General features: G+C 43.0%; 1 protein-coding gene across 2 annotated transcripts in view; it reads left to right on the top strand.

Moving 5' to 3' along the window:
• LOC137651290 (THUMP domain-containing protein 1) overlaps nucleotides 1-14,594 on the top strand; it is a 169,790-nt gene extending 155,196 nt beyond the window's left edge. For both annotated transcript variants that reach the window (XM_068384560.1, XM_068384569.1), the window contains exon 4: nucleotides 13,567-14,594. In XM_068384560.1, coding sequence (XP_068240661.1) covers nucleotides 13,567-14,343 — 777 coding nt within the window. In that variant the 3' untranslated portion in view covers nucleotides 14,344-14,594. The remainder of the gene's footprint in view (nucleotides 1-13,566) is intronic.
• The last annotated feature ends 3,565 nt before the right edge of the window (nucleotides 14,595-18,159 follow it).

Below are 18,159 nucleotides of genomic sequence, written 5' to 3'. Positions count from 1 at the left end.
CTCTCTCTCTCTCTCTCTCTCTCTCTCTCTCTCTCTCTCTCTCGGGACAGTTAATAGAGGCATTCAAAATTCTTGAAGGAATAACAAATGTAGATTACAATCTATTCCGGCCTAGCACAAATCAGTCTCGAGTAACGGATGCAAACTGGAATTGAAAAAATACAACACCACTCAATGTGGCAATTTCTTTACATACAAAATAGCAAATACTTGGAATCGGCTTCTAGCGGATGTAGTAAACATTAACAGTAAACAAGTTCCAGAATAAGTTAGACAAGATCATAAGAACTTTAAATGCTTAAACTAAATCACTCCACCAAAGAGTAAATGGAGTCTCCACGGAAGGACTAAAAATCTCTTGAGACATCTAAAATCCTTGTAATTCTCTCTCTCTCTCTCTCTCTCTCTCTCTCTCTCTCTCTCTCTCTCTCTCTCTCTCTCTCTCTCTCTCTCTCTCTCTCTCTCTCAGGCGGGGAATTCAACTCGCGTAACATCGAACATTTCGTGTTAACAGAATATATCTCAATAAATTTGAACTCGTGTAACTTCAAAATCATGTTAACGGGGAGTTAACTGTATATGTACTGTATATTTGTATATATAGTAGGGTCCCAAAATATGCATCTTTGAATTGTGTGATTCCCCATTTATGTGGTCACTAGTTCTCAAAAATAAAGTTTCTGTATCTGCAAAGCCGTTCAAAGCGAGTCACGCGACACAAAACATACTAAATCTATTGTCTTTTCAAGTTAGCATAGGTTTAGGTATGGTAACTAATGATGAATGTAACCAAACCATATTTACCTTAAATTTTATTAGCATACTGTAATTTCAAAATAGATAGCCAATTTGAGAAAAAAATTTCCATGTTAACAATATAATCAACTCTTCTCTATGTGAGTCCAGCTGAGAAAATATAAACAGCGAGTTGTTGTTTTGTTCTTAGCCACCTTTATCCAACCCTTTCTCAAACCTTTCCATAATTTCAATGGTAGTGTTAATGATGGTAGTAATAACAATTAGATTAGCATAATGTTATTTTTTCATTAAAAATCCTTCATGATTCAAATTATCCTCACTTTCTCCAATCTTGGACGTCTTCTCTGTCTCATCAAACTTTAAAGCAGTAACAATAATTATCTATAATTTTGATTTAAATCTAGTCTAGTACTTTCTTTGTTTTTGCTGGTGGTTCGGAACTTGATGAAATTAAACTGATTTATAACTGAAGTTAGTAAAAGCGGTAGTTTGTTATTGTTGACTAAACGTAAACAAAATTGTTTTCCTGGTTAACCATATGTAAAGATTTTTTTGGGAAGCGGTAAGGGAAATATTTGTGATAACATTACTTAACACTTGGATATGTAAATGTGTTTATTTGTTCGTTATGATCGGGGACGAATCAAAAGAAACGAATGGTTATGTTGTAGGCAGCTTTTTTAGGAAAAACATGATTTTGAAGTTCTAAGGAAAAGTAAGTGAAAGAATGTTAATGATAACAAACGAATTTTGAGCGAAGCGAAAAATCTATTTTTTTTGGTGAGATAGCCATGTCGTCCCGATGGAGGGTTCCTATTGGTAGCTTGCTAAGGGATATTTGGCTACAGTGATACTCCCAGAGAATTGACCATAGGTCTCCAGAATTCTAACTCCTGGTGCGAATATCCTTAAAATTTCTCTTAAGGATATCACATAATATCGGGACGTATATCTTGATACGACACATACGTAGCAATCTTCACCCTGAATAGCGTTTTCGCTTCGAGGGGGAAAAGTGGCGAAAATAGAAGGGAACCTACTTCGCGGTTTTTCACCTATCGTGGTCGGTTCTGAACCCCATTAACCGTGATAGGTGAGAGATTACTGTATAACCAGAAGGAAGGATCCAATGTTCTACTGTCTGGCCAGTTTGAGGACCCAATAGCACCAGCGGTAGTATCAACAGGTGGCTGATGCCCTGCCCAACCTACTTCATATAAATATATATATATATATATATATATATATATATATATATATATATACTGTATATAAACCAAGAAAATATACGAAATTAAATTCATTAGTGTTTACACTTTGCTCCATGTGACATACTTAACATTTTAGAAATTGACTTGAAGGGAGAGATGGAGACCCAGTGGTAATTTTTATAGAAACTGACTTTAAGAGAATTTACCAAACCAATATATAGATAAGGAAATGAATAAGTAAGGATTAAACACATTAATCAAACTGTAGTAGCAGTATGATGGATCTGCTATATCTTAGGTAAATATAAAACAAGCCTTGGTGACTAGATGAGGGAAACAGGCAAGTATACAAATAATAAACAGAAATAGCAATACTTATATGACATTTTATGAGTAAAAATTCGAACATTGTATCTACACGCCCTTATACACATGTACTCTGCTCTGGTACTACATTTTGTTGCTTCTGTTGGGATGGGGCTTGTTTGGGAATGACCAGGGTGTTTGGTATGGCCAGAGGTGAAAAACACATTACTGTATGTAACATTTATGAGATGGTGATGGCTCCTGGAAATTTGCAAAAAGCATTGCTTGAAACTTAATTGACATAAGCTCTTCAGTATGATTTGTCATTGCTTTTATTTTTTTAAATGTTTTGTTCTTCTTGTGCCTTGGTACGCCAAACTGTAACAGATATGAACTTTTGGGTTATTGCATTATGTTGAGAAATTATTGCATTTTTCCATGATGTAAGCAGAATATTTTCAATATTTAAAAATAATCAAAAAAGCAAAGAAAGAATGAAAATTATGCAAAACATTTTATAATAGTTTTTAGAATATTCAAAAAAAAAAAAAAAGAATATAAATGTGTTAGAGGACTATTTTATATGGAAATTATGTATAAATCACCATATATGTATAAAGATGCAATAGCACTTCCTGATCATTGTTAGTACGCCTTGAAGTTTGTTGTTACAGCTCCAGACCCTTAAAAACAAGATGAATGCTCGATAGGTATTGAATTTTCGTTGACGAGTCCTACCCATGTATTGTTGGTATCTGTTTTCTGTACACATATTTGACAAAGCTGAGCATCTGCCCTCACTCAGATGCAAATCTCTTTTACCTTGGATGACGTTATTCTAGCAAATATATCAGTGAAATGTATTTAGGGTTACATAAGGGAATGACGTCAAAGTACAGCATTGGATCCTTAGAGGATTAAAAGTGTAAACAGGTCCTATTGTGCATTTGGATGTGGTTTTATAGTATTTAAAATATTCGAATTTTGAACCGTTGGAAAATCTTTCCCTTATAGATTTCACAGATAAAAAACTTTTCCTTATTAGGATTGGCTTCAGCCAAACACACATTAAACTGCAAACACTGTCTTTTAAGGTAGCCCTTTGAAGTAAAAGATGATTTTGTCTCATTTTGCTTTCCTTCTAGGCAAACATTATTTTTCTCTTCCCTTTTAGGAAATGGATATAATCAATGCATCAGAAAAAAAATTCTTTGTCTGGTAAGAGCCATTCAATAATTATTGGACAACTATGGACATGAATTTGCTATATGGGATTGGAATTCCAAATCATCCTCTGTCCAGAAATGCATGTCATTTCTAGTTGAAAGTTTGTCCAAAAGAATTGAATCCAAATCATATAAAAGCTCTGAATGTTAAGGTTGAGAATATTAGGAGTACAGAACATCCACATCTCTTTATTTTTGCAGAAACCTTTCTTTGGAAAATTTTTAGAGGTAGCTCAATAGCATACCATGTTGGTGTTTGCTGAACAATATCCTGAAGATCCTGGTTTTCTTTTTGAGATTGGTGGGCTCTAGGTCCTGTAGTGGCTGCTGGTGATGTGGTGTTTTTACTTTTGAAGTTCAGTTAATTCATAATTTTCCTATAAATCTTTATATTTTTTCAAATGTCTTTAGAAAAACAATCTGGAGACATATTTCAAGAATTATTTGGTACCGCTGAGTGTAGAATTTTGATTATTTTATACTGTTTATGTAGTTCAAAATTTACTTACAGTATATCTTCCCTTTACTGGTGTCCTACTTTCATCAGAGTGTGGATATCAGCAATATTAACATTAAATAGGTTCATAGAAATAAACAAAATTTTAATGATAAAATTTATATCTATACTTGCCTAATGTTCATGTACTGTACATGCCCACTCTCCTACCCACCAGTGTCTCTCATTACTTTACTAGAAGTGTGTATCTATTGAAAGGAGAGAAAATGGGATTTTTTTCTTTTTAACTTATGTGGTAAATGTTGAAAAACTGAGTTTCTGGAAAAGAAGCAATGTGAACATCAGGTGAGCATAGACTTAAAAGATATTTTTTATTAAAATTCAATTTTTAAAGAAATTTTGGTTCGGTTATAAAAATTTTTATTTGTTATTCTTTCGATACTAATATACAATATGTTAAGAAACTTTATATAAAAGTGGTTGTGTTTAGAAAGAGCAAGGTTTAATTTTGATTAATTTTATGGTAGATCCAAATAAAGGGTGTTATATTATAATAGGTTTATCAAATATAATTTTGAATTTATTTAATGTAATAATAATTTCTTTTCTCTTCTAAGTAGTGTGATAGTCAGCAATGAGACCTAAATGGAAGATTTATCTAAACTAACAGAATTTATAGAACAAAATTTAATATTTTGACACATGAATCACATATTTTCTCCCCTCCTCTCCACTTAAAGTGATATTGATACAGTAGAGTTGTTAGCTTGAAAAGACTGGTATACTGAAAACAGAGTTGTTCCGTAACCCAATACAAACCATTGCTATTTACATGGGGTAATTTGGCGGAGCTGAAATGACGAGCCATTAAAATTAAACGAGGGTTAACTACCCCCTTGCTAATTAGCAGGGGGTAGGGAAGGGGTAGCTAGCTACCCCTTCCCCCCTCACACACTGTGAATAGCTCAATTCACTTTTGGCTCGGGTGATGATCAGACGTCTCTGCTCTCACCCTCGCTTGACAGCCTTTAAATTCTGCTTTCTCTTTAAATAGTGTGTGTGAAGTTGGCCTCGACTCTACGATGCGTACTTGCCCTGGAGTTCCTAAGCGTCCATGTGGGACGTTTATGTCCTCTTTGGAGACGGACCCTCACGCCCTTTGCCCCCTTTGCCGAGGTCAACGGTGTGACAGGGAGAATGTGTGCAGTGAGTGCAGGGAGTGGCCTGCCTCCCAGTGGGAGAAGTTCGGCCGTAGACGCAAGAAGAAGCCCAAGAGAGACCGATCTCCTTCGAAGGTGACTTTGAAGAAGGAGGTCTCTAGGGTTTCTCCTTGCGCCGCCCGAACCTCCTCCGAAGGTCTCCCTCGTCCGGCTTCACCTGTGAAACCGCCGAGTGAGATTGCAGGTCCTAGTGGTTTTTGCCAACCTCGTGGTGGTGGAGAGGGCGTGGCCTCCCTTAGCGAGGTTGTTCCCTCTCCTCCCCCGGGGGAGGATTTATTATATTTTGATGAATTCGACTGCACTGTTTCTAATCATGGTTTGTTTCAGCTTTGGGCTTCCTTGGGGCTTAAGGGCACTCCCTCCAAGGAAGGCCTGTTTGACTTGTTGCAGCTGGGGGCTGCAGTCAAACAGTCACCGGTAATGCCGGAGGTTTTTCCTTCGGACATTGTCGATACTGTGTTGTCTGCCCCTTCTGACGTGGCAAGTCTAACCCTTGATCCTGCTGCCTCGGATGTTGCTGAAGTCCCATCTCTCCCTTCCGCACAGCCTTCGGAGGGAAGGGTGGGGCCTCCGGTCTCTCCTGCGAGCTCGTCTCCCCCCCGGGGTAGCGCGCTTTCAGAGACACCCCTTCGAAGGACCGATGACCCTGACTCCTTACCCAGGGGTCGCATTCGTCGTAAGGCCCGTAGGCCTCTGCGAGAGAGGGGGCTCCCTTCTCCCTATCAAGGGGTGAAGAGGCGCCTCTTTGGGTCTCCTTCTCCTCCACCTGCGGAGGAACTTCCTCGTCAGGAGAAGGTCATACCTGCAACATCTCTTGACCTCTCTGCGGATCGTTCACGATCCCCTTCTCCTGCCAAGTCTTCAGTGCTGCCGTCACCTGTAATCCTACAGGCACCGTCTCCTTCGGGGGAAAAGGACTCTGGGGTTAAGTCCCTGGCCCTTGTGCGCGCACCTGCGCGCTTGCGTGCAGTTGAGCGCAGATCTTCGTCTCCTCATCAACCATCACCTGTTCGCCAGCGCTCTCCAACGCGCCAGCGATCTCCTGTTCGCCAGCGCTCTCCAACGCGCCAGCGATCTCCTGTGCGCCGGCGCTCTCCTGCTCGCCAGCACGCCCCTGGGCGCGCTCTTCATCTTGAGGATGGTCAATGCTCACCAACGCACCAGCGATCTCCTTCTCGACAGCGCCTTTCTGGGCGCGCTCTTCAGCCTGTGAAGAACCAGCGCTCCCCAACGCGCCAGCGATCTCCTGCGCACCAGCGCTCTCCCGCGCGCCAGCTCTCTCCTGGACATCCAGAGAAGGAGCAACGCCTTCCAACGCGCCAGCGATCTCCTTCTCGCTAGAGCTCCACTGCTCGCCAGCTCTCCTTAGGGCACCCCCACCCTGAGAAGCAACAACTTCCTGATGGGCGCGCTGCTCACCATCACTCGCCTGTGCGCGCGCGCAAGCACTCACTAGTGCCTGTGCCTGTTGCACGCCCTGTGCGCCCACGCTCGCCAGCGCCCTCTAGATCTTCGGACTCAGACGCTCGCAAGGGTTCGCCTTTGCCTCGCACGTCGATTCTTGCGCTTCCAGTTGCCCCTGTGCGCCCTTCGATTTCTGAGCGCCTCTTAAGTTTGGCGCACTCACGCCCACGATCTCCTTCAGCTCGCCCTTCACGCCAACACGCTGTGGGTCCTGCGGGCGGTAAAGAAGGGGCCTCTCCTACATGCGCCCCGATCGCTGACAGATCTGCGCGCCACCACTTGAGGGAGACTAAGTCTTCTAGGAGACATCTTTCTCCCTCCCACCATCACCAGCGCTCCCCTAAGAGGTCGCGCGGTCACTCGCCAGCTCCTTCTGTGGAGTTTTCTCCTGCGCATTCATATGCACGCTCTCCTGATCGATCTCGTGCATACCCTCCTGCGCGCCATTCTCCTGCGCGCCATTCACCTGCGCGCCATTCACCTGCGCGCTCCTACGTGTATGCACCTGCGCATGCGCGCCATCACTCGCGGCCCTATGACCACCTTTCTCCTTCGCGCGAACGCTCGCCCACAGGTCGCTCGCCTACGGTGGGTCATTTGGACCGCAAGGATCCTCGGCAGGATGCTCCTCCTGGGAGGTGTTCCCAGGATTCACCTCCGCGCAAGAGGAGGATAACGGCAGAACAAGGAAGATCAGCAGAGAGGTCTAGGCAGTCATCTTTTTCTTTTCAGGAAGGCCTCGTGGTGACCACTCCTAAGGGTCGCGAGATCCCCTTTTCTCCATTGGGGATTGCTGACACAGCGTCAGTTACCCGTCTACCATGGTTCCGCCACATGATCAAGGCTGTGGTCCAGGCTATCAAGCCTTCCAGCACTGATCAGAGGCGGGACCCTGGGATGGGTTCTCCACCGTTGAAGAAAAGGAAAGGAGTGGGCTTCGTGGTAACTCCTCCCCGGGAAAAGCTGGTCTCCAGGAACCCCATCAGGCGGACCCCTTCCCCTTCTCCAACCTCTGCAGCTCCACCCCCTCCTGTAGATGAGTTTATCTCGTCCTCGGGGGACTCCTCTGACTCGGAGAATTCTTCCTTGGCACCAAGGGGGGAATTTTCTCCGGATAGGGGAGAGGTTGCACGGGAAGAGGTTCCTCCTCGGGTGTCGGTGTTGGAGTCCTATTTTCCTTCCAGGAGGGAATCGAAGGACACCAAGACTGTTACGAAATCTTCGTCGAAGATTCGTCAAGAACCAGCAATCCCTAGGGAGGACGTCCACGTTTCTCCCCAAGAAGACCTCTTGGGGATGGGAGACTTAGCTGCCAGTCCACCAAAAGGAGAACACAGCGAGTCAGAACACGCGTTCTGGCAGGTCCTTGGTTTGATGAGGGAGCTCAACAAAATCAAGGACCCGGAGACAGCCCCTCGTGAGGGGAAAGACACCGTGCTTGACGAGGTCTTTGGTGTCCAGAAGCCCCCCAAGACTAGTGCAGCTTTGCCCTGGTCTAAAGGGGTGAAAGGCGCCAGGGACAAAGTCAAAGCTCAGCTCTCCGGTCTGGCCTCCTCAGGACGTTCTTCTACCGGGTTTAGACTCCTCCCTCCTCCTCTAGTCCAACAGAGGAGGTATTTCGAGATCGACGGGGAGTCTTGCATGTCTCTTCCACTCCATCATTCTGTGGAGGAACTAGCTAAGGGAACTTCTTTCGAGAAGCTCTCGACCCGACAGGTGACGTTTGCGGCGTCAGACACCCAAAACCTGGAGAAAGTCGCTAAGAGTGCCATGCAGGCAACTTCGTGGCTTGTTCTCTGGCTTGGGTCTCTGGGCATCCTATTGCGATCTGAGGATCTGTCCAAGGAGAGCAATAGGAAGGCCTTGGTGACCTTCCTCCTCTCGGGCACTCGCTCTATTGAGTTTCTAGCTCACCAGGTCACTAACCTATGGGCTAACTTGATCCTCAAAAGACGCGATTCAGTGTCCGAGAGGTTCCATCCGAAGGTCCCCACTGCAGACGTCAGCAGGCTCAGACACTCCTCTATTTTTGGAGGGGAGTTACTGGAGCCTCGTGACATGGAGCAGTCGGCTGAGAGGTGGAGGAGGTCGAACCAGGACTCTCTCCTCCAAAGGGCCCTGACATCTCGGCCCTATAAACCTCCAGCTCCACAACAACGTCAACAGCAGCCTCGCAGGACACCTAAGCAGGCTCCGGCAGCTAAGGCAAGCGTGTCTAAGCCGCAGTCCTTTCAGCCGAAAGACAAGAGACGCGGCAAGTCCTCTAAGGGAGGTAGAACTCCTAGAGGAAGCGGCAAAGGTCGCAAACACTAGGAGTGGCAATCCCCCCGCGTGTCCACCTGTGGGGGGATGCCTAAGAAGTTGCGTGCAGAGGTGGCAGCAACTCGGGGCCGACCCTTGGACGGTCTCTGTGATCGGCCAAGGGTATCGCGTCCCGTTCACAACATCTCTACCTCCCCTGACAGCGAATCCAGTGTCGTTGAACTCCTATGCCTTGGGATCGGCAAAGGGGATGGCCCTCCGGGCAGAAGTCGAGACCATGCTCAAGAAGGATGCTCTCCAGGAGGTCGACGACGGCTCCCCAGGCTTCTTCAGTCGACTCTTTCTTGTAAAGAAGGCGTCTGGAGGCTGGAGACCGGTCATCGACCTCTCAGCACTGAACAAGTTTGTCATACAGACTCGGTTCAGTATGGAGACAGCGGACACGGTCAGACTTGCAGTGAGACCACAAGACTTTATGTGCACTCTGGATTTGAAGGACGCGTACTTCCAGATCCCCATCCATCCGTCTTCCAGGAAGTACTTAAGATTCGGCCTAGACGGCAAGACCTACCAGTTCAAGGTGCTGTGTTTCGGTCTCTCCACGGCACCCCAGGTGTTCACTCTGATCTCGTCGTGGGCTCACAGGAACGGCATCCGTCTCCTTCGTTATCTGGACGACTGGCTGATCCTGGCAGACTCGGAGTCGACCCTTCTGCGTCACCGGGACAGGCTTCTGGAAGTTTGCCAAGATCTAGGGATCTTGGTAAATCTCGAGAAGTCCTCTCTGCGCCCTACGAAGAAACTGGTATATCTAGGCATGAAACTAGACACGATTCTCCACAAAGCCTTTCCATCAGACGAAAGGATAGCAAGGCTGAGGAAGGTAGCAGAACCTTTCCTCAGACGAGGAGAGCTTCCGGCCCAACTGTGGTTACGTCTCTTAGGCCATCTATCATCTTTGGTCCGTCTTGTTCCAAACGGCCGCCTCAGGATGAGATCCCTTCAGTGGCGGCTGAAGTCGCGATGGAATCAGGGAAACGATTCCCCGGACTTCCTAGTTCCCATAGGACCTTCGGAACGGACGGACCTTCGATGGTGGCTGGACGACGAGAACCTACGGAAGGGAGCAGATCTCCTCGTCCTCCCCCCAGATTTGACTCTGTTTACGGACTCGTCAAATCTAGGGTGGGGGGCCCACATTCTGAACCAAAGGGCCTCAGGCCTTTGGTCAGAATCGGAAAGGTGCCTCCACATCAACTTGCTAGAATTGAAGGCCGTTTTTCTGGCTCTTCAACAGTTCCAACAAACCCTGGCGGGCCACTCCGTGGTGGTGATGAGCGACAACACCACGGTAGTGGCTTATATCAACAAGCAGGGAGGTACCTTCTCGCAACAGCTATCCCATCTTGCAGTAGAGATTCTGAGTTGGTCCGAGACCCGCTCGATCTCACTGACAGCTCGCTTCATTCCTGGCAAGAGGAATGTCCTCGCCGACAGCCTCAGCAGGGCGACGCAGATAGTGAGTACCGAGTGGTCCTTGGACCCTCAGATAGCCAACAAAGTCCTGACTTTGTGGGGCTCTCCGACTGTAGATCTGTTTGCGACAGCCTTGAATTTCAGGCTGCCCCTTTACTGCTCTCCAGTCCCGGACCCCAAGGCTTTCTGGCAGGATGCCTTTCAACACAGGTGGGACAACATGGACGTTTACGCCTTCCCACCTTTTTGTCTGATGAGAAGGGTGCTCAACAAGACCAATCTATCGGTCAACCTTTCCATGACTCTCATAGCTCCGCTATGGCATCATGCGGAATGGTTCCCAGATCTTCTGCGGCTCCTAACGGAACCCCCAAGAGAACTCCCTCCACGTCACGAGCTACTCAAACAACCACATTGCAACATCTTCCACAAGGCCGTAGCTTCGCTTCGGCTTCACGCCTGGAGACTATCCAGCGACTCCTCACGGAGAGAGGATTTTCTCAGCAGGTTGCGGACAGGATGTCTCGGCACCTGCGAGAATCCTCGGCCAACGTCTACCAGGCGAAGTGGAAAGTCTTTTGTGGTTGGTGTCGTGGAAGGGGTTTCTCTCCGCTCGATGCCTCTATTCCAACAATAGCGGAGTTCCTTGTTTATCTTCGGGAGGAAATGCGCCTTTCGGTCTCGGCTGTGAAAGGTTATCGCTCAGCCTTAAGCTTAGCCTTCAGGCTGAAAGGAGTGGATATTTCCTCTTCGTTGGAACTTTCTCTACTCATACGCAACTACGAACTTACTTGCCCCCAGTCGGAAGTCAGACCCCCTCCTTGGAACGTGGTTCAAGTGCTCAGGGCTCTGAAAAGAGCTCCCTTTGAACCATTACGCCAGGCGTCTGATCGCCACCTAACGTGGAAGACGGCGTTCCTACTCGCGTTGGCCTCGGCCAAACGAGTAAGCGAACTTCATGGTCTCTCCTACGACGTTGCCCATTCAAGGGGATGGGGGGAGGTAACGTTCAGGTTCGTCCCTGAGTTCATTGCTAAGACTCAAAACCCTGGGGTGTCAGATCCAAGATTTGACTCCTTCAAGGTAACGAGTCTATGTTCTGTAACAAATGACCCAGATCATCTGTTACTGTGCCCAGTCAGGAGTCTGAGGCGCTACCTCAAGAGAACGGCTGCAGCCCGTCCTCATGTGCAAGCTTTGTTTGTGAGCACAGGGAGGACAAAGAGGAGGGTCACCAAGAACTCCATCTCTTCATGGATTCGCAAGGTGATAAGCAGCACCTTGAATCCCGACTCTCCTCCGTCACGTCGTCCCAGAGCTGTTGCTACTTCCCTGGCCTTCAAGAGGAACTTCTCTGTGACGCAGGTTTTACAAGCTGGGGTCTGGAAACGTCAGACGACGTTCACAGCCCACTACCTGCAGGACGTGACCCACAGGAACCTCGATACATTTTCTATCGGTCCTGTGGTGGCTGCACAACAGCTGGTCTAACCTCAGGCTCCTTATTGGACAAGTAGCAGAAGGTTGAGGGCATTGTTACCCGGTTTTAGTCTGCGTGAATGAAAGAGTATGTCTGGCCCTTACTTCTTTCTTCATTCTCCCCTCCCTTGGGAATAGCAGCATCCAGGCCTTTGCACAGCTGACCTCAACCTCTGTAGGTAAACCATGCTTCCTTGTGCTCCTAGTATTAGCTTTAATACTGTCGCGTCCCCCATACCCTGACGAGGTGGTATTGGGTACGTCCTAGTAGGGTTCCACATAAGGAACTCCAGGTCAACTTCCTAGGACGAGTCACGTTATTCTCCTTCACACACATCCTAGTAGGCCGCACGATGGTCAAACATGACAGCGTGCGAGGGTTAGGGACTCCCGTTCCTTGAGTTCTACAACTCGGAATTGGAGTCCCCGGGTAAAGCCGAAGCCAGAAGGCTCGGGACTTTCCGCCCTTCCCAAGGGTAAGTCACCCCATGTAAATAGCAATGGTTTGTATTGGGTTACGGAACAAATGACAAATTTCGTAGATAATTTGTATTTTTCCTACCATACAAACCTTTGCTATTTACGCAAATGTTACCCGCCAGCCCTGACCCCCAAGTCAAGTCCTACCTTTAAGTGAATTGAGCTATTCACAGTGTGTGAGGGGGGAAGGGGTAGCTAGCTACCCCTTCCCTACCCCCTGCTAATTAGCAAGGGGGTAGTTAACCCTCGTTTAATTTTAATGGCTCGTCATTTCAGCTCCGCCAAATTACCCCATGTAAATAGCAAAGGTTTGTATGGTAGGAAAAATACAAATTATCTACGAAATTTGTCATATTCAAGGGTAGGATGCTTTGCATGGTTTTCTTTCCTCTAATATGAGTATGAAACCACATTGGATGGTCCATAGATTGGAGAAACGTAAGGGAGAGAATCCTTTTTTATTTAAAGGTCAAGAATCTAGCCCTCCATAGATGATGATATCACTAACAAGTCATGAAATAAAAAAATTCCAAATTTTTTTGTTCTCAAAAATTCTGATACAATATATAGCCTATTAAGTTTTGATTGAATTTGATCTGAATGGGTTCACTGTGGTGAATGGTTGTGCTTACCATAAGAAACTATTATTCAAAATATATGTTTAACAGGCAAAACTTGCATTGCTATTAGTGTTTATTCATTTAAATGTGAGATGGTCATGTGTTTTAAAGTTTTGTTACCTTGATTTTGAATAATAGTTTCTTATGGTAAGCGCAACCATTCACCACAGCGAACCACTTCAGATCAAATTCAATTAAAACTTAATAGGCTATATACTGTATCGGAATTTTTGAGAACAAAAAAAATTTGGTAATTTTTTTGATTTCATTACTTGTTAGTGATATTATCATGTATGGAGGGCTAGATTCTTGACCTTTAAATAAAAAAGGATTCTCTCCCTACGTTTCTCCACTCTGAAGTGGTTCGCTGTGGTGAATGGTTGTGCTCACCATAAGAAACTATTATTCAAAAGATATGTTTAACAGGCAAAATTTGCATTGCTATTAGTGTTTAGTCATTTAGATGTGAGATGGTCATGTGTTTTAAAGTTTTATTACCTTGGTTTTTTGTATTGGTTTATGATTGTGTTGGACATTGGAAACTGATATTCCCAGTCATAATGGATTGTGCTCTAAAATATTTGTGGGTGACAATTTTCATTTCAGGCTGAAGTATCAGAGCTTAAGAATAATCAAAATAAAACGCAGCCAAGGAGATTTCAGCAGGTTCTGTGTGGTGCCAAAAACTGTGTTTTCATCCAGACTACACTGAAAGACCCTCTGCCTTTATCTCTTGCAATAATGGATGAGCTGCTTATATCTCAAAAACAACGAACACAGAAGTTGTTGCGGATGGTTCCTGTTCAAACAACTTGTAAAGCTTACCCAGAAGATATTAAAAAAGCTGTTCAAGAATTGGCATCGTTGTACTTTAAAGAAAAGGGTCAAACCTTTTGTGTTATTTTTAAAGTGAGAAATAATACTAAAATTAAAAAAGAAAATATGGCTTATGATCTAGCAACAATTTTGCAAACTGTAAACTCAGAGAATAAACCGAACCTCAATTGTCCAGAAGTTGTACTTAGTGTGGATATCATCAGGAACATATGTTTACTTGGCTTTATGCCACATTATTTTACCAAGTATAGTAAATATAATTTAGTTTTACTAGCAAATAAAGATAAGGCTCTAGTAAATACTAGCAGTGGGGACAGTGATAAGCTCACTGAAGAAAATGATTGTAGCAAAGATGTAGATGCTGCTGTTGCTGAAAATGATAAGGCAATTTTAGATGATAATTATTGTAAAGAAGAAGTAATCCCAGAGAAAAAAGATGATGAAGCTGAAACAACAGTGGTCTCTCCTTGTGGAGATGGAGCTGAAATTCTTGATAAGGATAAACTATGTCCACAGACTACTACAGAAAAAGATGTTGTAACTTAGTAAGGCTATAATTATGATGATCGTTTTTAAATAGACCACAACCTTTAATACTGTCTGGGTTACAGTTTGCCACAAAAGTCACACATGAAGTGATATGCTATATATTGCACTTGGTGAAGTGTAGTACTGTATTCATAAGTATTAGAATAAGGCTTGGCTATTTGAAATATTCTCTTTATCTTATTGAATAATGTCATGCGCAATACTACATGTTTCTTCATAAGATAATAAAGTTATAGTTTAACTGAAAATTATTTTTTTCTTTTTACTTACGAAAACAGAATATTACAATACTAACAAGTTCATATTGCTTCTTCTCCAGAAGCTTGGTTTATCTGATAATTACCCATAAAATTTTTTATATTTTCACATTTCCTTTCCCTTCAATGTATGCCCCAGTAAAGGAATAGAACATTCTAGTGGCAAGAAGCCCAAAAACTGACGTGCCAGTGTCTCTTTGTCTCTTCAGTTTCGAAGTACCACGATACCTTGAGGTAGTAGGGTAGAGGATGGACATGTGTATGAACATCAGATGAGCATAGAAATTAGAAATTTTACTATTAAAATTGTGTTTATTTATATGAACCTCTCTTGGTGTTCATATTACTGACTCCCATATTCTGTTGGAAGTGGGATGCCAGAGAAGGAAAGAGATAGGATAAATTTAATTGAAAGCAATATACCATGATTAAGATTTACTAACCTGGTCTAGATTACTTTTAAATACCCACCTCAATATACAGTTTGAAATACAGGACTGCATATTACCCATCTAAAATGCTGGACTGCAGCTTGTCTCTAAATGATAGTGGTTGATGTAGAAGATACTTTAGATTGGTATCAAATTGATTCTTTAATTAAAACCCCATATATAGATATGAGAGTTATAATTTAACTGAACAATAAATTAATTAGATCATGGCTCTTCAGCCACTATTGGTCCTACAGTAGAGTTTAATAATCTTCTTAAGCAAACCAGGATTCTTTAAGATAATGTTGGGTAAAAACTGACTTGATAAAAACACCAATGAGCTACTGCTAAAGCTCTATCCAAAGAAGGGTTCCTACAAAATTAAAGGGAAGTAACTGCACTACAAATATTATGTACAGTATCTTCACTTTTAAGCCTTTTATTAGATTTAGATCTAATAATTTTGTGAGCTACTCTGACCAAACTTCAAACTATGAAAGAATATTAGATTTTTGATCATAGGGTAATTAGGGACCATAAACCCACAAAGCTAATTATGGGAACTACCTTTAGTATCTATTTTTGTGCAAAATGTACTGAACAGCTCTTAATGGACAAAGAAGCCTGTTTTCTACAGAAAGGTTTGCATCCAATTTAAATGGGAAGTGAAAAAAAATGGGACAAACTCTGTCTTAAGATAATTTTTGGCTCTTGAATCATCTTGTGTTTCCCAAAGGCTCCTTTGACAGACAGCGTTTGTAGTCCACTTATGAGTATAGCTGCTGCTAATGCCAACTGGAAAAAGGTTTTAGCCATGAGATCTTTAAGAGAAAGATTTTAAGTGTTCAGAATTTGGATCTTTTAAATGCCGTAAACCTACATACAAATTCCAGACAATTGTCGCTACTACCGAAGGCCTTTCAATACCCAACGATATAATACAATTACTGTAATTCCAGAATTGGACAGATCTAATCCTAGGTACTTGAGGACAGAATTAAGCATGGATCTATATCCGTTAATGGCTGAAATTTAACTTTTATTATAAAAAAGCAACCGTAAAAATTTAACTAGCCAAGCTAGACCTAATCATTGACAGACCAATCATAATAAACATTCCATTGTCATTGATATGGAAAATTGGTAGATTGTCTTTCAGAACTTATAATAATGACAATCTAGAAAGTTTTGGAAACCGATTGTTTCTGAGGACATGGTGCAGTCTCCATGTAGTCAGATGTAGCACAGATAGTTTTGGATGCATCACCTTTGAGAAAAGTTGTTACAACAGATTGGCTTTATACTGCAACCATCTTGGACACTCCAACAACAGGTGCCACAGATCTTTGAACCATTCCCTTTGTGGCCAGAAAGGAGCTCTTTGTGTCATCCTGCTGTTTGCTCCCTGAACTTGTTTAACATCTACCAAACCAAGGCAAATGGTTGTAATGATAATAAGTAAAGGGTGCTTATTTCACTAGAGGAGAAATAAAAATCTAGACTAACATCTTGGCACACAAGGGATAAGCAGAGGTTTGAAGGTACTTATGGTGGTAATAAGAAGCAAAGAGCTCTTATTTCATGAGAGAGAGTTCTAAAATATCTAGACTAACATCCTGGCACATAAGGGGTAAGCAGCACTTTAGAGGTACTTATGTTATTAAGAGGAAAGATATAAGAATTTGGGCTACCATTTCAGTTCTAAGTCTAACAAATTCTTTGTATAAAAGATCAGATAGGAATGTTGGAGACTAATGTTATCGCTGTTGAAGGGCACAGTAAATACCGAATTTGAGGCTCTACGTCTACTAGAAGAACTCTGATCTGGTAGATACTGTGTATCACTTGGTTTTGCTGAAAAGTGTATTAAATAATCTCATTACCATTTGATGAGTTAGGATAGCATTTGAAGTAGGGTAGGTTAGGCCTTAAATATTACTCTGAACTAAGAATTAGATGAATTTCTGAACTACCACAAAAGAAGTTATTGGCCTTAAATTCCTAAAATAACAAAAACTACTACAGTATATATGCTGTAGCAAAAACAAAGACTGGAGTGAAAAGTAGGTTAGTGTCGTCATTCCTTTAATAATCAGCAAGACTAGCTCTCTCCGCTAAATTAAAGCTTTCTAAATTACTAGAATTAACTGCAAGTAAAGTATTTCAAAAATACTTCTGAAATTATTGCCTCAAAACAGCAGTTAGTAAAATAGAAAATTTTATTGCCAACATCATTTGATGTTCCCAAGTGGCCACTCATCCTAGTACTGACCAGACCCAACATTGCTCAATTTTGGTGATCAGTCGAGAAGCTATGTTTTCATTGTGATATAGCTGTTGACGACCTTGTAAAACCTGAATATAAAGATTTGTCTTTATTACTCCTAATGATGCACTCATTGGAGGGTATTATCATGGAATTTATAATGAGGTTAGGTAACGGACTAGTATCATAGAGCTTGCAATTTCTTTGAGGCATTAGACCTAGGGACTAAATGAAACAAATTAGCAGTCATTCTTCATAATAGTGATAAATATTTTACGCCATCCACAGCGATGAGGTGGAGTTGAGAGTTTTATAAGGTAGTTTTATAAGATTTCAGAAGCACTTAATTGACACCTTGTTTCCAACTGGCACTTTCATGCAGTACCTATGTTAAGGCTCATGGATGAGAGGCATAGCTTATGTAATGTCACGTGAGTAACAGTGATCTATAATACAGTAATAGTTATTATTATTTTTAACTGAGTTCTTCACTGATTACATGTAATCCACTAGAATATTTATGCTTTCTTTATAACCAGGCTTGTAAGGGCAATAAAAACATTTGTGCTAGAATTTACCTGAATAAAGTAAACCCATGATGACTTAGTGGCCAAACTTGCAAACAAACAGATACTTGCTATCATCTGGAGTGTGATGTAACTCCCCAGCTTTAGCGGATTGTTTACCGCCCCCCCCCAAAAAAAAATGTAAAGATTCGGTAAAGTAAAAATGTAAGAGCATCTATGATAGGATATGCCATCTCCCAAAATTGTTGTTTAATAGTGCTTACTTAAGCAAGAGGAGGGATATAAGAATCCAGCTTAACTGCTTGGTCTTCTGCCTTGCAGTTTGAATTTAT

Source organism: Palaemon carinicauda, chromosome 1, assembly GCF_036898095.1.
Source record: "Palaemon carinicauda isolate YSFRI2023 chromosome 1, ASM3689809v2, whole genome shotgun sequence".
Classification (NCBI taxonomy): domain Eukaryota; kingdom Metazoa; phylum Arthropoda; class Malacostraca; order Decapoda; family Palaemonidae; genus Palaemon; species Palaemon carinicauda.
Note: the sequence above shows the minus strand (reverse complement) of the source record. Positions and strands in the feature narration are given on the sequence as shown.